Source organism: Chinchilla lanigera, unplaced genomic scaffold (genome assembly GCF_000276665.1).
Source record: "Chinchilla lanigera isolate Chin_1 unplaced genomic scaffold, ChiLan1.0 scaffold00121, whole genome shotgun sequence".
NCBI lineage: Eukaryota > Metazoa > Chordata > Mammalia > Rodentia > Chinchillidae > Chinchilla > Chinchilla lanigera.
In genome coordinates, this window is record NW_004955522.1 from 1,314,797 (window position 1) to 1,337,769 (window position 22,973).

Genomic DNA, 22,973 nt, shown 5'->3' on the forward strand with positions numbered 1-22,973 from the left:
TTTTTTTTCTGTTCAGCCAGTGTTGGACCATCTAAGCTACAAAGCCTGGTGTTTTACTTTTCTCTTCTCAGATGATGGAGATGCTTTATGCTTATGGGAGATAGGGGGTGAAATCTTTATCACAAGTGAATTTCAGATTATTGTCTTCTTACCTATGCCTCAGCGGTATAGCTTCAAATACCATTTACTGCATGCACCAAAGAGAAGTCGGTTCAGTGTTAAAATATTTTAGATTGGAAAAACCTGGTGCCTTCTCCTGCATCTGATTCAGGAATCAGGCAATCCACACGTAATGCTGTGTGAATGTTTTGGAATAGAGTTTGGTGGAATCTCAAGGAATAGTTTTAGATTATTGCGGCAGTAAAGTTCAGGAGTGCTCCAGAGTTACAGCTATTCAGGCAGATGGAATGATGGCACCTATTGCTTCTTTGGTTCTGGTTGATGTTAAAGCTTTTTACCCTTGGGCTGCAGGTCAAACAAATCAGAGAAGCATAGGACTTCTTAGCAAGGAATTTGAAAAGAGCGGACAACTAATTTGTTTTCTGATACTATGCTAATGGTAAGCTCTTAGTGTACATTTACTCCTTATTCTCTGTTTTACAGAGAAGGTAACTGGATTTGAGATGGATTAATGGTGTAACCTTAGGTCCCATATCTTGTAACTGGTTAGATCTGGTGTCAGCACATGAGTGTCAGACTCCTGAATTTGAGATTTCCTCTTTGCTTGTGGCAGCTTTTCTTGAGAGCTGGTTTGTATAAGTGGACTGCGCCCCATGAGAATTAGATCTTGGGGGTCATGTAAATGAATGGAGTTTACTAGGCTCTTTCACATGGTAATCTGAGGAAAGGAAGGACAGTCTGATTTTTCCACACACAGTAACATTATCTTGGAGACCATGATTTCTGGTCATTTGACTTGGGTTTGGCTGAACCACAAATTACTTTCTCTGGTAGACTTGATTACTTCATTCTTACATTGCTCTCTATATAGTCTTCCACCAGAGCTTAAAGGGTATGATAGTTTAGAACAGTGATTTGCTGTCAGGCTGTGGAATTAGATTGCTTCTTTCCTCTCTTCCCTTCAGTGTTCCTTTTTGAATACAATTTTGAAATATGAGTTCATTCTTAAAAAATATATAGAAATTTTCAGTTTTCCTATTTCTTCTTGTAATTTTTTTCAGTAGGACTTTTAAAAATGAATCTATCTTTTTTGTTTACAAATTTATTGGCATAAAGTGGTTTTTAAGATCGTTTTAGGGTTTGTAGAGTCTGTAGTCTTTTAACTTTTTCTAAAACTTAAAAAATCTTGAAATACAAAATGCTATACATAATATATGCAACTTGATGAGTGTGGAAGTCACTTCATGTCCATGAAATCATCACCAGAATTTATCCCATACATATATCCATCACCTCCAAAATTTTCCTCTTGACCTCTTTATTATTATGTTGTGTATATTTGTGTTTTTTTTTTATGGTAAGAACACTTAATGTTAGATCACCCTTTTTGTAAATTTTTGTGTATAAGGGGTAAGTGAAAAATATGGTGAATGTTTAAATTTTAAAAATTATTATAGTAAAAGGCACATTGCCATTAGTCCCCCTCAAAATACTCTCCTTCTCTTTGAATGTACATACATATGCCAGCATTCCTGCCACTTTCAGAGCAATAGAAGTCCTTTTCTGTGTCTTTATGAGATATGATTGAAAAAATATGCTGAACAGTGCTACTGAGTGCCAACTGATGGGAAGGCAGGCTCATAAAAGCATTTGGTGTGTCTTCATCCACCTTATTCACTGGATTTGGCACTGTACAGTTCTAGCTCTTCTCCAAAGTCTAGGTGACGGTAAAAGATAAGCATCTTGAATTGACTCAGGGCATCAAAGTAGTCATGGCATTGGTACTAAAGATGTGAAAGAAGACTTCCAGAACTGCTTCAGAAAGAGACATGAATGATAGGGTATGTGTGTTTGAATCTAAGGTGAACATCTTGAGGGGGATTAATGCCAAAGTGTCTTTTACTGTAATAATTTTACCCGAGAGATTTTTTTTCTGATCTGATTTGCCCTATAGGCTCATGGATTTGTTTCTTTACTTCAGTTGCTATCATTTCAGAAATTTCAGGTGTGTACCTTCCACTTTCCTCTCTATCTCATTGTCTCTTGGACTTGTTCTGGGTGGGCTGGAGGCCTGAGATTGCATTTTCCTTCTGCATCTTGTCATTTTCTGTTTCAAAAATTTCTATTTTGTTTTCTGTGTTGATCCTTGTAAGTTTTTGTAGTAGGTAGCTATGTCACTAGTACTCTCTAGGAAAAGTCTGTTCTTCAGGGATACCTTCTGTGTATAGGACATTCTTGGTTTGTGACTGTCCCAAGATCCTACCTTCCTAGTCAATTAAGAGTGAAATGTTGGTATCTGTTTGACTCAGGCCACAGTTATTTGGTGGTGGGCTATGGTACGGTTATTAGTCCAGACATTCCCAGTATTGTTACAGAAAGGAGAACAACTGATTACAACAGGTACGACATCTTAGCTAAAGTAGTATAATTAGCAATAATAATAGCATTAAGCACAGTTTAGAAACTGACAAATTGTGGTAACTATTAAAAAATATTGAACACTTCACGAATTTGTGTGTCATTCTTGCACAGGGGCCATGCTAATCTTCTCTGTATTATTCTAGTTTTAGTATATGTGCTGCTGAAGCAAGCACTATAATAATTTTTTTAAAAATTTAGACGTAATGTATTTTTTTTAATCATACCTTGTACGTACAGTTAATCCTAGACAGACTGTTGTATGTTAGGTCTCTGGAACTTTTTCCTCCTGTCGACCTGACACCTTGTACTCTTTGATTACTATTTTCTCCTACCCATCAGCCCTTGGAGAGCACCATTCTTCTCTTGATTCTATGAGTTTGACGGTTTTAGATTCCTTATGGGAGTAGTATCAGGTAGTGTTTGTCCTTCTATGTCTAGTGTCCTCTAGTTTCACTTGGCACAGTGTCCTCTAGTTTCATCCAATGTCATCACAAATGGCAAAATAGTCTTATTTTCTAAGGCAGAATAATACTCCATTGTGTGTATATACTGTGTCACATTTTCTTTATCCGTTCATCCATAAGTAGGTGTGTGGGTTGCTTCTAGGTGTTCAGTACCATGAATAATGCTGTAGTCAACATGATAGTGCAGATGTCTTGTCAAGATCCAGATTTCATTTCTTTCTGATTTACACACAGAAGTGGGATTAGTGGGTCATATGGCAGTTATATTTCATTCATTCTTTCATTTATTGGTTTACATGTGGTACTGGGGATTCAACCCAGGGCTTTTGGACCAAGTTATATCCCCAACCCTGTCTTACTGTTTATTTTCAAGACTGAATCTTCCTAAATCACTATGTTGCCTAGGCTGGCTTTGAACTTGCAAACTTTCTGCCTCAGCCTCCCAGAGTACTGAGATTATAGGCACACACCACCACACCTGTCATATGGTTTTAATTTTTTAGGAAATTTTGTACTGTTTTCCATGGTGTTTTTTAGGAAAATTTGTACTGTTTTCCATACTGTTTTTTTAGGAAATTTTGTACTGTTTTCCAACTCCACCAAGGAATATGTATTTCTTGTGTATAAAGGTTTCCTTTTCTTTGTGTACTCCCCAATAATACTCTTTTGTGGTCTTTAAAAATTATTTATTTATTTATTTATTTATTATGGTGCTGGGATCAAACAAAGGTCCTCCCCACAGCTAAGCAAGTTCACTACTACTGTGGTACAACCTCAGCCATCGTTTATTTTATTTTATTTTATTTTATTTTTTCGGTTTTTTTCCAGTACCGGGAATTGAACTCAGGACCTTGCGCTTGCCAGGCAGGCGCTATGCCGCTGAGCTAAATTCCCAGCCCCTATTTTTTAATAAATAGCCTCCTAACAGGTGTGAAGTGATGTCTAATGCTTTTGTTTTGGATTTCTCTCATGATTAGTGATGTGGAGTACATTTTCACATATGTGTTTACTGTCTGTATATGTTCTTTGGAGAAATGCCTATTACCTTTTTTCATTGATAAAATTGGAATTTTTTCCTTTACTATTGAATTCTAGGCATCCCTTATACATGAAGTATTTTGGATAGTAACCCTCCATCAGATGTACATTTGGCAAATATTTTCTCCCATTCTGCAGGTTGCCTTTTCATTTTGTGGAATGTTTCCCTTTCATTTGCAGAGGCTTTTAGGTTGATGTAATCCCACTTGTCTCGTTTTGCTTTTGTTGCCTGTGTTTTTGGTGTCATGACGTGATCTCTGTTGATTTATCCCTGGTACTGGTCATTTACCCGCTCTCTTTCTCTTTTGTCCTCTGTCTTGCTGGTCCTTTATCAGTTTTATTAGTTTTTTTTTTTTAAAGAACTGACTTTTAACTTTTATTCCTCTGTATTTTATTCCTTTTATTTTTATTTCCTTCCTTCTGTTTGTTGTAGGTTTAATGTATTTTTTTTTTATCTTTCAAATTTCTTTTTCAATACATGTAGTTAAGGCTATGGATTGCTTTGTAACCATGGCATTACTATGTCATATATGTTATATATTACATATTCATTATTACAAATATATATATGTTAAATTTATATAAAATGTAGGTGTGTATGCGTGCATGTGTGAGCGTGTGAGTGTGCTGGGGATTGAACGCAGGGCTTCTCTTGTGCTAGGCAAGTGCCATACCATTGAGACATATTCCTCAGCCCCTTCCACAACTTCTGATATGTAGAATTTCAAAAATTATTTATTTTAAAGCATTTTCTAATTTTCAGTGCAACCTTGAATCAAAATTCCTTATGTATTTAAATAGTATATTTCTAGCAAGGAGAACTTCTGGGATCTTGTTGATTTCTAGCTTCATTCCACTGTGGTCCAAAAACATGCTTTCCAATTTTAACCTTTTGAAAGCTGTTGGGGTTTGCTTTTAGTTCTGAACACAGTCAGTTTTGATAAATATTTCTTAGATACTTGAATGTATGTTTTGCCGTTGCGTTCAGTGATCAGTATATTCAGTTATTTCCTGTGTGTCAGTTATATTGTTAAAATCTGCTGTATACTTTATCTTTGTCTGCTTATTTTATCCTTTCCAGAGAAGGCTATGCTAAAATCTCTTACAGTGACTGTGAACTCTCCTATTTCTCCTGCTGTCAGTTTTGACTTATGTATGTATGAGTATCTATTTTATATATATATATATATATATATATATATTTACAATTGTCATATATTCTTGGTGGGTTGAAATTTACCATTATTAAAGGTTCAATGTTTTGTAATAGTGCTTTCTTTAAAGTTTCCTTTCTTGGAAATTAGTATAAATGAAATCAGATTTCTTCTGACTCATATTACATGTCATATCTTTCCCAATCTTTTATTTTAAATTTTCCCCCTTTGTTTAAATATATAAAACATAACATACTTTTTTTTTTTTTTTTTTGGTTTTTTGGTTTTTCTCTGGTACCAGGAACTGAACTCACGACCTTGTGCTTGCCAGGCAGGCACTTTTGCCGCTGAGCTAAATCCCCAGCCCCATAACATACATTCTTTTGCAAGGAGCATATTATATGTGTGCGTGTCATGGAATCTGAATATTTATCTTTTAATTGCAGTCCTTCGTCCTTATATTTAATCTTGTGGTTCAAAATGAGTCTTGAATTTGTTGCTTGATATCTGTCATTAGTTTGGAAAATTATCAGCCCTTCAAATATTGCTTAGGTCTTAAGCTGTTCTTTTTTGGGGGCTCAAATTATGTGTGTTTGTGAGAAAGCACAGGACATTGTGCTTCAGCGTGTCTCTAATGTTTCTTGGTGTATTACTCATCTTTTTTCCTTTTATGCTTCATTTTGAATATTTTCTTTCTTTTTTTTTTGTTTTTTTTTTCCGGTACCAGGAATGGAACTCACAACCTTGCGCTTGCCAGGCAGGCGCTGTACCGCTAAGCTAAATCCCCAGCCCCTGAATATTTTCTTTTGACTTATTTTCTAGTTCTTTATAGCTTCTCTTAACTACGTCTTTTTTTGATTAAACCTATACTTTGTAGTTTTAATTGTGCTTGCTGTGTTAACTTTTGTATTATCTATTTGATTATTTTTTTCATTTTTTCAAATTCAGTGGCATAATTCTTTATCTGAGCTTTTCACTTCCTGACTATATTAATTTTAGTGATTTTGATCCTTATTTGTGATAATGACATTGTATGGACTGCCTGTGCATTTGTTTCTAGTTTTCCTTCCTCTGTCTTTTGTTGGGGTCTTATCTTTATGTATGTCTAGCTGTTTTTGTTTGCATGCCGGAGATTTTGAAATAATTGCAGTCATAATGTGAGACTCCAGAGAGTGCTGTATAGTGTGTTCTTTTCCTTTGGCAATTAGACAGGGACAGATCACTTTAATCCAATCAGAAACTGAAATGGCTTGAGGCCGTGCTTCTTCTCATGCTAGACTAATTTTCGTTGTACTATGAGGGCAATAATCCTTTAGGATCCTAACCAAAAGTTTGATGTATCCACCAGAGCTAGAGGGCTGGTAGGCCCTGGGCTGAAATTGGTGTTTCTTTCTTTCAAGTTTCTTTCCAGAGTGCCACAACTCAGCGCATTTTCTCAGGCTCTCAAAGCACTACTTTTGAGATTAGAATAGGAATTGAGGGGGAGAAATGTGCTAAGTGCTGTCCTACATAATGCTTAGTAGTAGTGTCCTTCTCTGATGCTTTCACACAGGTGTGTGTGTGTGTTTATGTATGCGTGCATGCATGTTTGTGCTGTACTGTCCAGCTTTCCTGATTGTTCTTATAAGAGGGTGGGTCTAGAAAACCTGGGCCACTGTTATCGGAAGCAGAAGCGCTGGAAGCCTTGCAGAACAGAGCACAGCACCTCCCCGTTCCCCGAGTCACTGTTGGTGGTTGAAGGGCAGGCTGTCCCTAGAACTCCTGTCTCGGTGCCTTCATCTTTGCAGTTTCTCAGTGTCTAGAGAGAGCTTTGTCAGGCACACTCTGTGGACCTTGGAACAGGTGATTCTGTGTGGTGGGGGCTATACTGGTGACTGCCAGATGTTTTATATCTGCCTGGCCTTTACTCACTAGGTACGAGTAGCAGTCCCCCGACAGTGTCTCTGGAGTTTATACCTGTCCCCTGGGGCACATCGCCCCCACTGACATGACTCAGTGTGTTGATGCTGTGTTTTCTAATGTTGACTTTCCTTTAAACCATAGGGTTTGAAACTGCCAAGTCTTTTGCTCTGCACGGTGCTCACGTGATCCTGGCCTGTAGGAATATGGCAAGAGCCAGCGAAGCAGTGTCACGCATTTTAGAAGAGTGGGTAAGCACTTGACTGTTTTGTCTTTTAATTGCCACATACGCACGCCGGGCTAAACACATGGACGTTTTAGTGCAGTGCATAAAGTTTATTGCTCTTGGAAGAATGTCTTTATTTTTAAAGTCATCTTCACATTGTTTACTTTATGGATGAAAGGCTGAGCAAGCCTGTTCTTATCCATGCATTTGTTTATAGTTCACTGTCAGTGTCATCTGCTTTATTAGTCAGAGGTTTGAGAATGTTTCCTCATTTAGCTCATTTATTAAGAAAAATAAAACATGGTTAACGCCCATGAGTGCAACTGGGAAGTTGTTATACTTGTAGTTTTTCAGATTAGAGAGGGGACACTTTAACCCTGTCCCTGACATTAGGGTTCTCTCTCTCATGTGGATACTGGTGTTGACGTTTTTGTGCATAAACATTTACTAGGACTGGGAATGCTCCTGGGACAATGACATAGCATCAAATAAAACAAATCCCTACCCCCGTGGCTTCCCTTCTAGGTAGGAAAAGCAGACCACAAAGGGATAACCATGTTTGATATTTAGCATAACACCAGGCTGTAATAAGTATGATAAAGCACAGTGAAGTAGAGTAAGGGGCAAGTAGTGACAGGCTGAGCTGTTGTAGATGGAGTGGTCAGCAGGACCTGTCTAAAATGTGACATTTAGTTGAAAACCCAAATGAAGCAAAGAGATAAGCCACTCGGATGCCCAGAGAAAGTCTTTCCCAGTGGTAGGAGCAGCATTTGCAAAGGTGCGGAGGTAGGAAGAGGCCTGGAGAGCTCAGGGGTCGTGGGGAAGGCAGGGCAGCTGGGGTCAAATGGAAGGAGACGGGAGGGGAGAGCAGGGCGATGGGGGTGTCTCGCAGGGTCTCAGAGACAGTGGGGAGAAAGACATTAGAGGGTTGGAGCTAGGGAGAGACTCAAGCTGATGGATATTTTTTCCTGAAGTAGACTGCATTCCCTCATTCCTATCCTTATGGAGTGCGCCACTGTGGTGGGTGGTTTGTGTTGTTAGCACTTCCTATCATCGCATCCTCGGTATGTAACATCGAGAGCATGTAACACCCTTACACACTGTCCACAAATGTGATGGTTTGCATGCCACCGCCTCTCCCTCACCCTTGATAATGGTTGCTCAGGCTTCCTTCAGCCTCTTCCTTATCTCACATCCCTGCACAGAGATATTATCTGGCATAGCCTTAAGTACCACCTTGTGTTTCTCAAGGTCGATTTGCTCCGCTCCAGTTTTTCAAGCTGCGAGCCAGCTTGAGTGTGTTCAGACGTTATCTGGGATGAATCATTTAATCATATCAGTATCCGGCTGGAAAGGTACTGCAACACATTGACACCTCACCAGAGTGTCTCAAAGTGATGCAGCATTTTTTGATTTTTTACCTTTTTGAGACAGGGTCTCGCGATGCAATTCAGGCTGGCCTTGAGCTCACTTTGTAGTCCAGGCTGGTGTCGAACTCGCAGCGATCCTCCTGCCTCAGCCTCCTGAGTGCTGGGATTACAGGCGTGCGCCACCACGCCCAGCTAGCAGTTTTTGTTGTAGCAGAAGCTCATTCAGAAGTCTCTGGGCCTTTTGGCTGTACGTTGGCTGCCTTGTGCCCAGGCTCTGTGGGTGTTCCCAGCTCTGGTCCTGGGGGTAGAGTCCATTTCTCCACCCACTAGCATCCTCTTTCCTGCCTGTCTTCCTCTTTAGCCCCCACTGTACTTTCTGGGATTGCCAGGTCCAGAATGCCCATGTCCACCTTTTAGCCAGTGGGATGCTTTTCTAATACTTGCAGCCCCCATTCACAGAACGCCTGTCATGTCCTGTGCTCTGGGCAAGACCTTTCATGTCGCTTGTGAGGATGCAAAAGCCCAGTCTTCTCCATTACAGAAGAAGCAAGGGACAGCGCTAAGGGACGTACCCAGAGCTGCATGGCTGGTGAGCCTCAGGGTCAGGTTACCACCTTGCTGGCTTTGAATGCTAAGTCTGCCTACTCTACCTGGCTTTTCTTCCACACTCAGCATCATGTCGGTTGTGACCTTTCGGGTTTTGTTTTCAGAATCTATAGGTAATAGCTGTGTGATTGATTTCAGGATTAGTCATATTTCTTACAGAAAGCTATTCTGACCCACCCCAGTATCTCTTCACATTCAAGATGTGCTCTCTGGAGCTCTTAAGCCACTTTTAGGGAGATCTGGCTGCTTTGTAAAGCAAAGCTTAGGTGAAAACACATTCCACACAGGAGTGTATTAAGAACCTACACCTAACTGCTACTAATAATAATTATTTGGTGCACACATGCCCTCATCCTGAGCTGTTTTGGGTGCTTGAAGGCTGGAAATAACAGAAGAAATGGAAACAGAGTGAGATGACGTGGGCAGTATAGAAGTAAACCACGCTTTTGAAAAGCCTAACTAAATTGGAGGAGAGAGGAGGAAGCCTATCAGCCCCCAGTCACATTGGACTGAAGTATCTCTGGAATACTAGAGATATATCAGAGGTGCAGTTTGTGCTCATGCTGTTATTTCACACATGTATAGATGTGGTCCACATCAGTCATCTACTACATGGATCACAGGCTGGTATCCTTTGCCTTTAAGCCAAGGGTCTCATCTTGTAGTTTTTCCAAGGAGCCCCCCTGTGACTTTTTAAGCAGAAAGTTTTTTTCTGTTTTCAAGGTGGAGGGCATTCTTTTTTATTCAGCAGCAGTGTCTGCACTTCCTTGGGAGTTCTCTAAGTCTGGGATGTATAGGTATATCGGAGCCTTGCACACCTATGGCTTATTCTTGCCTTTAGTATTTTATTGGAGTGGGTTTTTCATTCTCTCTTTATGGAGGTCTTGCCTATCCCACTCCCAAATCCTGTGTTTGGAGGACCTTCCAGGGGTACTCTATGTGAAGAATATAGCTGATTAGGTATCCATGTTGCTCTGTAAACACCCACAGGAAGACCTCAGTGTCCAACTGCGGAGTTCTTGAAAGGCCACGGTGGGGTTCCCGGTTCCTTCTCCCTCTTGACTTCTTACGGTTTTTACATTGTACTTTGTAAATTTTGGATACTTACAACATGGGATGTAAAACTTCTGGTCCTGAAGAGGATGGAGGTTGGGAAGAGCTGGAGCAGATGGGCCTGAGGTCACCCACTGATCTGCCAGCTGTTAGCAGGAGGAAAAAGGATGGGCCATGGGATTCAACAGAGGGGGAGGGATTGCCGTGCGTGGCCAGCTTGCCTCACGTGTGCCAGGCCTGCCCACCCACGGTTGGCTCATCATGCGCAGGGAAAGAACTGACACTGGATCTGACTGCCAGTGAACTCGGGCCCCGTGAGATGGCCCGTGGCTTGCATCCGCTGGGAAGCAGTGGACTGGCAGAGTAGGAGAAACTGGTGCTCATTTCTTGGAGTTCATGTATCTCTGGCCTTTTCCCATGTCACACAGGCAGAACAACCCAAGTACGTTTAGTTGGGTGAGGTTTGGCCCCTGTGAAACACTTTAAGCCCAAGCTTTCCTAATTTCTTTCTAAACTTTGCCTGGACTTCACATCTTCTCTGGGCTGGTTAGGATGGCCATCTTCCAGGAGAAAGAAGCAGGGCTCTGGCCCAGCTTGTCTGGTTTTCTTATGGCCATCAAACCAAAATTTCTAAGAGGTCCAAGAAAGGCAGTGGGGAGTGGTCTTCAAAGTGTCTCCCGGGGTACAGTCTTCTTGGTACACTGACCTTAGTTCAGAAGCTGGGCCTCATCAGTGGGCCTTAGAGCTGGTCTGATGCTGAACACATGAAGAACAAAAGTATGCAAAGTCAACCTTCCCACCCTCTGCCCTCCATGTCCCCCCAACGCCAGGTTAACAACCACAAGTGTCTCTAGGCTTTTGTTTCCTGGGGGGTCCAAATTGTTCCCAGCTGATTGCTGCTGTGATAAAATATGCTATATTATTAGAAGCAGATACATACTATTACCTTGGGCAATTTTTTCTTTTCTTTTTTTTTTTTTTGGAGACAGGGTCTCGCTATTCAGTTCAGGCTGGCTTTGGGCTCACTTTGTAGCCCAGGCTGGCCTCGAACTCGCAAAGATCCTCCTGCCTCAGCCTCCCAAGTGCTAGGATTACAAGCATGCGCCACCATGCCCAGCTATGGGCAAGTTTTTAAAAAACTTTTAAATTTCAATTTCTTCATCTATAAAATGCAAGTAATGACGTCTATGCCAAGAGATAGGGGTGGTTGTATTAAACACATTGGCTGAATGTTTGTAAAGCATTAACACGTTGTGGGGAAAGATGAAGTGCTCAATTAAATGTCCGCTGCTGCTGTTAATAACAGTAATGGTAATAATTTCTTATTCATACATGAAGTGCAAAGCGATGCTTACTTTTCTTAACCTCAGCAGGTGACCAAAGAGGAGCTGTAGGGAGGATGTTTATCAAAGCATGACTCAAATAGGGTTGCAATGAATTCCTTTTCTGTCTTCATCTGTCCGGACTCCTACATTTTAATAGATGTGTATTTAGTTTGTTGATTATTATTTTCCAGTGTGCACCTCATATTAGCACTCAACTGTCATTTGGAAAGCCATCTTAATTATTTATGTGATTGCTTTTTCCTTTGTATTTATGAAGAACTACACTTTGCATATATTTGAGAAAGATGATTAAGGGATTAGTCATCAGGAACAGCAAGCAGTGGTTTATATTAAAATGGCTATTGAGAAAGCAGAGAGATGAGGGGTAAAAACAGAAGATTTATTCGTTGGAGGTAATGGAATGTGCATGTTTTAGGGAGCAAGTGCATGGTCGGATGGTCACAGCCACAGGGTGCAATGCTGCGGTATCATAACCACTCCAGTTCTCAGCACAGTTGGTGCCAGCTTCTTTTATCCCCTTAGAGGAGGCCTGTGAAGCGCACTGGCAGCGCTATGTCAGGGCAGCCCCTTGGTAAGCGCTGGAAATGGTGACCTTAACAGCATTTTCAGGTAGGGATCCCTTGGTACCCACTATTGCACCAGGCACATGGGCTGCACACTTCGCTATGCTTTTACTACGTCCGGACACCCTTCACTTTTGTGACATGATATTGAGGAAAAACAAGGTTGTGGAATAGCAAATTGTTTTCACTTTTAGGAACTTCTCCAGAAATCCAGCTACCTTTAGGCTCCCGCAGATGCACTCGGGGATTTGTGTGCTGATATGCTTTTGCTGCTTCTGGGAATTTCTCTGGTGTCTGTTGATGCTAAAAGCTTAACTCCTGTAATTGGCCACTGCAGATGGAAGGTGTTAGAGGTGATGCCTTTGTTTATGTGCTGTGTGCATGTGTCGGTGGCAGCGTGCAGCACGGGAGGTGGCCGACGTGTGAGCCTCGGGCCTGTCTCAGTGGGCGACTTGGCTTGGAAAAGTGGTCATTACTCAGTGCATCACAAGTTACAGGGCGCATCCCCATTGTTTTGAATGATCTTTACCTCAACAAAACTCTAAAAGCTATTAATACTATTAATGTTTATACGTTATTGGGAGAAGTTCATTCTAAATCGGTCTCTAGGGTTTTTTTCCCTCATTTCTCTGTTTTAAAAATTGTTTTTATGTATAGTATTGGATTTTCAATAAGCAAAGTATGATATAAACAAGTCTGTGAGCCAGAGAAAACTATATATGAAGCACTTGATTAAATCAATAAGCCCACACTCTCAATAAAAGTAAAGTAAAGTTCTGAAATTCTTCCCTGGGACATTTTTGTTTCCAAATGACTTACTGTCAGCTGCAGGTGGGGGTGAGTATTCTTATTTGTCTTTGTCCTTGGCATGCTGCTCAGCACTTAACAATTAAATATGTTTGTCATGTGTTAAACCCATTGTGCTGATTGAGGAAAAGACTTACCTAAAGACTTATCTCACACAGTTAGGAGATAAGAGGTGGATCCAGGATTTGAAGCCATATTTCTCGATCCAAGGCTGTGGTGTGCCGGGCATGATGGCGCATGCCTATAATCCCAGGACTTGGGAGGCCGAGGCAGGAGGATCGTTGTGAGTTTGAGATGAGCCTATAAAGTGAGCTCAAGGCCAGCCTCAACTGCATGGTGAGACCCTGTCTCAAAAAGACAAAAAAAACAAAAACAAAACCAAAATAAACAAAAAACAAAGCTGTTGTATTACTCAACTCAAAACCATGATGCCTTGTATTTGCTGTTTGCACCCCTGGAATCAACTCCATATCATGTTTGAATGCCATACATTTTGCACGTGTACTGTACATAAGTAATGCATACTGTGTTTTTGTATGTGTACACATTTATCATTAGGTCTTTTGTACGTAGTGGCATTATTGTAGATGATCTGGAAATGTTTGATATCTCAGTGATTTTGTATTTTTGTGTTTCAAATAAAAAACATTTGATGTATAAAAAAAAAGAATTCTTGCTGTCTGTTGTGTCAGAAGACGGGCCTGGCTTTTCCATGACGTAGCCAGATCTTGTTTTCAGAGATTTGTAGAGACGTGTATGAGTGTTTCATAATATGAAATGATGAGATTCCCTAGCAAAGAGAGTATCCTCTGAGACTCTTTGAGTCTGATCTCACAGACGAGCCTGGGAGAGGAAGCTCTTTCCCTTCGTCCCTTTCCAGACTCCCATTTCAAGTACTGCATGATCTTCTTACTGTTGTACTTAAGTTGTCTATTTGACCGTTATTGTCACAGGCCCAGGAAAGATTTTTCATCACATAATAAATTATTCCTCCCCCTCAAAGACATAATTGGCTGCTAAAATATTCCGAGTTTTCTGTCTTCAGAATGCCTAAAACTTGTGCTTGGTACTTATCCTCTAAGTTTTCCATTTCATTTCTCATGCTAAAAATTTTACATTGACATTTTCCACCATTATTCTTTGTTCTCTGATAATTTTTGCATTCTCTCTCTCTCACCACTGCTTGCATCTCGAACTTAGTCTTTTTAAACTTTATATCCGTTGTAACCTTTGTATAATGAGATCCGTGATGAACCGCAGTGTTAAACAGTGAAAGTCAAGCCTAGGTGGCTAGCTCCAAAACATCACTCCCAATCATGTGCAACCCAAAGCAGATGCATCCTTTTATTAATATGGGGTCCCCTGAGTTCTTATTAGGAGGTTTTGACATAGTTTGAAGAGACAGATTTCATCTTCAGATGGTCTTCAGCCAATGGCTGAAAGGCCTGCTTCTGGCCGCTCAGCTTTTAGGCTCTGTTATTTAGGAGGGAAAAACATGCTTGGGACTGTTTTTCATATTTATTATGGCGCATTCAGAGCACCTCAGATATAGTGCGTGTTAGATTAAACTGCGAGGAGAAACAGTCCTTCTGCTGATAAAACCTTCTGTGCAAGGACAAACAGAGATACAACCGGAGATCAGATAGCTGGTCTCAGATTGGAGCAGCACATATTACAATAGGTTAAGGTTTATTTAATCACATACTTAATAGAGAGCCAATTTTTCATTTATACTAAGGCAGCCCAGAGGATGAGAGGGGTCCTGCAGACGTGGGGTTAATCCTGGTGAGAATACTCACTGGCTGGTGTACTGGGGCCAGTCTGGTCCTTTTACTGAACCTTGGCTCATTTACCTGCAGAATGATGTTAACGATGGCTCTCAGGGTCATCCCAAGGACGAAGTAAAACATCACATGTATTCTGTTGGCTTAGACACTGATACGTGGCAGTGATTCAGTGAATGGTAGCTACAGAGGTGGCTGACTCCTTCAACACAGAGCCCTAAAATAGACAAGTATATTCTTGAATCCTCTTGGGAAAATGTTTCCTTTTTGTCTTTTTCTCTTTTTTTATTTGGTATCGGGAATCAAACTCAGAACCTTGCACTTGCTAGGCAGGCACTGTGCTGCTGAGCTGTATCCTCAGCTCCTTTTGTCTTAGTTGAGACTGCTATACTAAAAATATCACAGACTGGATGGCTTAAAAAGTATTTGTTTCTCACGGTTAATTCTAGAGGCAAGAAGTTCCAGATCATAGTGTCTGCATGGTTGATTCTTGGAGTCCCTCTTCTTGGTTTGCAGATAGTCATCTTATTGTGTGCTTCCATGGTGGACAGTACAGAGAGAGAGGGAGGGAGAGTGGAGGAGGAGGAGAACGAGTTAGTGTAAGAGCCTGTGTGTGCATGCACAAGGGAGTAAGCGTGCACAAGGGACTGAGCTGTTCTATTTCTTATAAGGATGCTAATTCTTTTTTGAGGGTGCCATTTGCATAACCTAATTACCTCGCTAAGTCCCCATCTCAAATGGCATCATATTGAGGATTAGGGTTGCAACATATGAATTTGGAAGGGACATTGATACTCAATCTGTAGCATTCTTTCCAAGACCCGCCCCTCCCAATTCATGTCTCTTTGATATGCTAGATGCATTTATTCTGACCCCAAAGCACCAGAGGTCTTAACTTATTCCAGCATGAATTCTAAAGCCTGCTTTTTTGTTGTTGTCCTTCAGTGATGAAAGTACCAGGAAGTAGCTCAGCCTCCCTTGATCTTTCCAACAATGTGTCAATTAATATCAAGATGAGCTACGGTAAGGAGCCTGGCTCCTTCTATTCCTAGGGGTAGAGAAATGACTGCCAGGTACTCTGTGTCCATGTCCTGCTAGGCAGCTGGATGGCCGTGTTCCCAGGACTTCAGAGAAAGTCATCTCTGCCCCTTAGCCAGCTGGGGAATGCAGATGTAACCAGGTTTTGAAGACCCAATAGAATAGGTGCTCAGAAGTGGCAGTAGTGGTTGTGAAGCCTGTCCGCAAAATCCTTGATCATCTTCTGTACAAGAGATGTGGCCCAGTTCAACCCTCCTAACTTGTTCGTGGTCTGTTCCTAGTGCCTCACCCTTAATCAGTATAATATGGGAGAAATGATGGAGCCTTACTCCCAGGAAGGTCCCCAAGGGCACTGCTGCCTCCTCTGAAACACTATCTTGGGTCACTGGCTTGGGGAAGCCAGTAACATGCTGTGAGGACACTCGCCTGTGACAATAGCTGTTTCTGTGAGACCTTTTGCCTCCCAAGCCCAGGTCAGCCTTGGGATGACTGCCACCCATGTGAAGAGATTCCGGTTGCCAGGGTCTCCAGTCAGAACCACCTACCGGCTAAGTTGCTTGTCAGTCCCTCCCCTGCAAAAGTTGGTGAGGTACAAAATGCTTGCTGTCATAAGATACTGTGTTTCAGGGAAAATTGTGATGTAGCAATGGATGGCTCACACAGGACCATGGCCTTGTGCGGAAAGATCTCTGTGATACTCAGCGTTGAGTCTGAGGGACAAGACATGAGGACTCATCCCATGTGCCCCTCAAAAGTGTAGGAAGCTTAGGTTGGGTTTTCTTCAGCCTCCCAGATCACCTCGGTGGCCTTTCTTCACTGTGCAGACCTCTCTTTCACATCCTCGATCAGGGACCTCCCAGCTTTGGTGGAAGCTCTTTTACTGATGCATAAACCCCTCCCTCCCCAGGCAGCCCATCCTGTTTCTGCACACCTCTTAATTAGAAAGTCTCCCTTGTCACCAAGGCAGACCCTTCCTCCAAACACCTTCCACCCATCCTCCCTGGTTCTGCCCTCTGCCACCAGCTGCCTTCTCATCAGAACCAACTAATACTCGCATCTCTCAAATTCCCTAAATAATAAATCCAAAGTTATTGAAGATACTGGGTTACTAAAAGTTGGCAGTAAGACTGGCGCCTGTCATTTATTTGCTACCCTTGTCCCTCTTTTATTATTGAAGCTCAGGATGCACATGGTAAGGCTAAGCAGCTGGGGAGCACCGGGCAGCTCCCCTGTCCTGCCACAAGCAGCAAATGTGGGAGCCCAGGCCTGCACTGCCTCCCCTGGAGTTAATGAGTCAGCGCGTACCAAGAGTACAGTCTTCTCTCAAATGACTGAGGCACTCTGCACTTATTTATCAGACAATTCTGAGGTTCCAATTGTTCTGACTACAATTCAGTCTGTAAACTGGGTAGCTGGGAGAAACTTCAATGCATCTTTGTAATGGCTTTGTTGTTGTTTATTGAGAGGGACTAATTAACTTTGATTATTGCACTAATATTATGGCACTTTGACAGCCCTTCAGATTTATGACTCTGGGAAAATAAACAAATGAAATGCAGGTGCTGGAGCAGAAAGAATAAGTTATTACTGAACTTTAATTACTTGGAATGTGTAGCCAGGAGAGAATTAGTTGATGAATTACAGGATGCTTAAAACCCACATCAAATTGTAAGCAATAAGAAGACAAAAATAAAAAGGGAGTAGGGGCTGGAAGGGTACTGTTTTTAAGGTAGGAAAGGATAGGACGTATCTGTAATGGTCCCTGTAGTGTTTTATTGATTAATCCTTGTGGTTTCCAATGCTGCAGAAATTTGCACAGTGCCCCGCAAATTACGATCCCTCACTGGAAGTGTAAGCATCATCTGAGAACTTGTTAGCAATGCAAATTCCTGGGTCCCTTCCCAGAACTACCAGATTAAATCTCGAGGAGCAGGGCCCAGCGATCTGTGTTTCACCATCCTTCCAGGAGACTAGGATACATGCAAAAGTTGATCAGCGCCACTTACCAACTCTCATGCTGTTTGCCTTTTCTTTTCTAAGAGGCCAGGTGCAAATTTTTATCTTTGCTGACAAAAATCCAATATTCTTATCATCCACTTCACCGACCAGCCCCAAGAATTTCAGGCAGCGTTAAAAAATTGTACAAATGTTTGCCAAACATTTTTCATGTGCCAGGAAAAGTGGGTGATGTAAGATAGTTTAGAAGGACTTCACTGGTGAGGTTAGGTTACCCAAGTGGGGAGCTTGGTAAGAGTGGTACCCAGTCCTGCCATGCAGGTGAGGGGGTTCCTCATGTGACTCAAAGCAGGATCCTTGAGGATGGAGGTGTTGGCAGACTGTCGGTGGCACAGACGCACTGGCACATTGGGAAGGGAAGGAAGGACATGAGCAGCATGTGAGTCAAGTTGGTCCTGGGAAAGGGGAACAGTCTTATTTGGATACAGTGTGCAGGAGGGGCCAGACACTGTCATTTTAAGCCAGATCATTCAGGACCTTGGATTGCATTTCTAGGAGAATCGACTTGGTCCTGGCAGGCAAGGAAGCATCTGAGTCGGGTGGTGCAGTCCATGGTCAGTGATGCAGAAAGATAGGTGAATTAAAGCAGGTGCGGAGACTGGACGACAGCCAGCCGTGGTCTTAGGCAGCCGTGGTTCCCTTGGCAGCTGGAGCTGGAAAGGATGAGAAGACTTGCTGAACAGATTTGCTTAGTTACTGACACTGAAAGCATACTTTTAAACCCACCAATGGAGTCCCAAAGTTGAAATAGGCATTCCTTTCAATGCTGCTTACCCTGAGAACCAAGATCCTTTGACAAGTTATGGGAAAAAGTTTCCTGTGTTTTAGAATCTGTGAAGAGAGAGAAATGTGCTTACTTACTGCAGCACTCTCTTAGGAGAAGGGTAATTAGATACTTTATTGTTCGAACCAGGAAGTGTTGAGAAGTGTAAAAGGCGGGGCTTTCCATAATTATCCTGGGAGAGCAGGCATGAACAAGGGGAGAACTGGGAAGCTGGAATGCTGCAGTTTGGATCCAGAATGGCCTCCCAAAGCGCATGTGTTAAAGGATGAGTCTCCTGGCGCTCTTGGGAGATGGTAGGAACTTTGAGAGGTAAGGCGTAGTGGGAGGTCTTCCAGTCACTGGATATGTGCCCTGGAAGGGGTTGCTGGGACTCCAGTCCCTTCCTATTTCTCTCTTTTTTGCATCCGGCCATGAGATTAGCAGTTTACCCGACCTTGTGCTCTTCACCATGATCTCCTGCCTCACTTCAGGTCCAAAAGCAAAGTGGCCAATCGACCATGGGCCGAAATCTCTCTGCTGGGAACCACAGTCTCGGATGCTTGTTACAGTAAGAGAAAGCTGACTAGCACACTGATCAACCTACCTGCGAGCAGTCATTCTAATAATCCTGCAAGGCCTCAGTCAAGCAGCCCCGGCTGGCTGGATTAGGGCAGATTGGACCCCACACTGGCCCCCAGCCCCTGCAAGTGTGGATTGTCTCTTGTTACTCAGCACTTTTCCTTTTTAGGATGCAGCTGTTCTCATTCCCAGAAAAGCTCCATCAGCCTCCAGGTCAAGCTTGTCTTCCTTCTTTGACAGTTGCAAATATGATTGCAACTTTAGATCTCTTGTCAAGTAGGTCTCTAAGTTTTCATTCTAGAGACCAGATTCTGTCTTAAATACTACTTCCTCCACTTTTGGGGGCCTTTTGGAGTTTGTCTGTTATGGACAGTAGTGTGTACATGGGAAATAGGAATGGGTTTTAATGTTGGGTTGAGCCAAATCATTTCATGATAGGAAGCTTCCACCCAGATTTATTATAGTGGTATTTAAATATGCTACATAGCAGTTGCTTTAGAATTTCCCTCTGTTTACATGGTTCACAGCTTGTCTAGTCTGTACATACAGGTAACTAGGAGCTGGTTGAATGTTCATCCTGGCCCTGGGTTGGTTTGGGTCATTGCAGGCAGTATCGCCACACTTGTTGGCGATGTTAATGGTCTCTGTTGAGGCCCAGCTCACAGCTGACTGGCCTGCACAGATAGTTTGGTGCAGACATCTAGAAAAGTGGAAATAATTCTGCATAATTCAAAATTATCTGTTATAATTCCCTTCAGTCACAAGTGTCCCACTGGGTTTTGCATCACTGTTTGGGCCATCACTTGGAGGGTACAGCAAAGATGTGAGCACATTTATGCGAGAATCATAATGAACAATTCGGGTATGAATTAGTGAAGCGATTTTGTCTTTTTTGGGAAGTTGTAGATTAACAGACTACACTTGCACAGACTATGGTTCTAAAATGGTTGAATTTTAGCACGGGAAGGGTTTCTCTAAGATCATTGGGTTTAACTTTTGCATTGGACGGATGGGAGAACCAAGGCCCACAGAGGGTAGTTTAGGCAGGGAATTATGCCTTCTTTTGAGGCAAGCTGTCATGCTATTGATTTGCCTATACTGAAAATTTATATGGAGATAACATTGCATATAATTATATAAATATCTATATGTATATTTCTCTGTATATATTCAATTCATATATTGAATATATATATTCATATATTTTATGAATATATGCAAGCGGGGAAATGGTACCTGATACTTAGTGTTCAGTTGGGTGACTTGTAAAATTCTCCTTAATTTTATGATAATAGTAGTGATAATTACCTCTGGTATTGTTCTAGTCACTATACTAAGCAGCTTAGGCTATCTTTATGATAACCCTGTGTCATCACTAGAATTATAAATTATATTTTCATGTGGAGATACTGAGGCATAAAGACATTTAAGACCTTGTGCAAGCTCACACAGCATATAAGGAGTAGAGATTAAGTGCCTCTGCCTCTCGTGTTCCTCTTGGATAGCCCCAGTGTGTAGCCTATCACCTGGTCAATAGGAGAGATTCAGTGAACATTTATTGAATGAATGAGACAGAGTGAATGTCCAATAAGGTTGACAGCTGAGCCATGGCGGATATAACCCAGGTAGCAGCCACTGTGGGAAGAGACAGTTTGTAACCACAGTTAATTTTTGAACGCAGACCAGGAGAAAGTGCCAGATGATTTTTAAATACTGAGCTATGTGAATTGACTTTCATAGTGATGCCATTAACCTGTCTTCCAGCCTTCAACTCCCTTCTAGCTTCTTCAGGAAAGGGTGGTTATTCATAGTACATTGTGTTAAGGTTAGTTTATTCCACTTCTTTGCAATGCACTCATTTTGACTTGGGAAATCTGAGGTAACCAGCTTCCCTACCCACTGTAGCAGAGTGGGTCTTGGTCATAGTGGACTGGTCTCATAAATCAACATTACTGTGAAGGACAGAAAAGTTGGTGTTTATGTAGGAAGATTGGCTCCAAAGATAGAGCCGTGGAATGTATTATGGGACTAGTGGAAGGATGCAGGAGACTTGTGATCTTTACTTGAGTGTGTGTGATCAGATCAGGTTTGTTAGGAATTAGCAACTGCTTTTAAAAGCTTGATGAATTGGCATGCTTCTGTAATATTAGTACTCTGGGAGGCTGAGGCAGGATGATTACAAGTTTGATCATAGCCTGGGCAACTTAGCAAGGTGCTGTCTCAAAGTTTAAAAAAAAGAAAAAGAGGTGGGGGAGGCCTGGGGATGTAGCTCACTAGAACCGCTATATGCTTAATCTCTAGCTCTGGGGGTAAAAGAGACGTAAATTAGGGTTTTGGAGGTGATCATAAATATCTCCTTGTTTCCTACTAGGTTAAAAGAAACACCTAATGTTTGGCTTTGCTTCTTACATCCTTTTCTTTCCTTTTTGGTTAATAAGTAATTGTCCTGGAGTCTGTCAAGATAACTGTGTACTGAAAGAGAAATTACAGGGTGATGGACAAAGACAGAGATGTGGAAAGTCATAGAGACAGACAGAGATGAGATACAAGCAAGGGAGCGATGGAGTTTGAGACACGAAGGAAAACCTCTCATTCTGTTTTTAGTGCCTCTGTCTACATGATGAGGGGATGTATCTCTGTTTTCAGCATCTCTGATCATTTCTTGCTTAGAAAGGAGGAAATTAGAATTGTTGAGCTATGATTTGTTTTAATCAGAAAGAAATTGTCTAACATAAATCTCTTTGTGAGTGTTGGAAAAGCCCTAAAGCGGCCAGGAAAAAAATATCAATACTTTGCAAAGGAGGAATGATTGTTCCAATTCGTGGCTTAATTGACTTTAAGCCCTAATGAAACTCAGGCCAGAGCGGTGGCGCTCTCTGCGGCCGGATCGGCCGTGAAATCTACACCAGGAGAGGAGGAATTTAGGGGGTTATGTGGCTCTTTGCTGTTGGTGCACTTTTCTAATGGTCTATGGCAGCCTAATACCAGATAATTATTTTTTCTTCCTATGAAGAGAGTAAATTTTTTCTTTCTTAGCACAGTACTTTATTTTAAATTATAGCTTTTTCTATTGGAAGCATTCATTTATGTTAGATTATGGTTCCTCAAGTGAAATTTCACTGATGCCGTATAATTAAATATAGATTTTTTAAAACACGTAGTATACATTTTAAATTTGTAAGTGGACAGACGAGGGCTGCATAAAGACTTTATTTAGGAAGAGTAAGTAGCCCACCCGGTTGCCACGATGGCTGCTGGAAAAGACTCATTCAGCATCTGCATTCCTTTCTGATTTGGCTCCGTTTTGTGAAGGGCGGCAAAAACTTGCTGACTTGATCGATGTAAAAGGACTGAGCCATAAAATATGTTATGTAGGTTTAAGCGGCAGACCCAGGGTCTGGTCTGCCTGAGTCTGAATCCCGGTTCTGCCAGTTGGCAGCGTGGGGACCTTCTCTTTTGGTGTCTCACGTTGATCATGTTGATAGCACTGGATGCAAATAGTACCTGAATCACAAAGGTGCTGTGAGGATGAATGCAAGCCCCGTGTACAATGTGTGAAGACTGCCACCTTTACTTGGAATGGTACCCAGGTGCCCACGGTGTGCTATCCAAGTGCTAAGAAAGATAACAGAAACAGTTGCCTGGGACCCTGTGTGATCTGACCCCACCAACCCGTCCAAGCTCACGGCTGACCTGTCTTGAGCTTGTTCCAACCACGTCAGACTC

General features: G+C 41.9%; 1 protein-coding gene across 1 annotated transcript in view; it reads left to right on the forward strand.

The window, feature by feature from the left end:
• Wwox (WW domain containing oxidoreductase) overlaps positions 1-22,973 on the forward strand; it is a gene marked incomplete at its 5' end in the record, with an annotated part of 919,641 nt that overhangs the window by 49,065 nt on the left and 847,603 nt on the right. Inside the window, 1 exon segment of the mRNA XM_013507098.1 lies at positions 7,241-7,347. Within this exon segment, the coding sequence (XP_013362552.1) occupies positions 7,241-7,347 (107 nt within the window).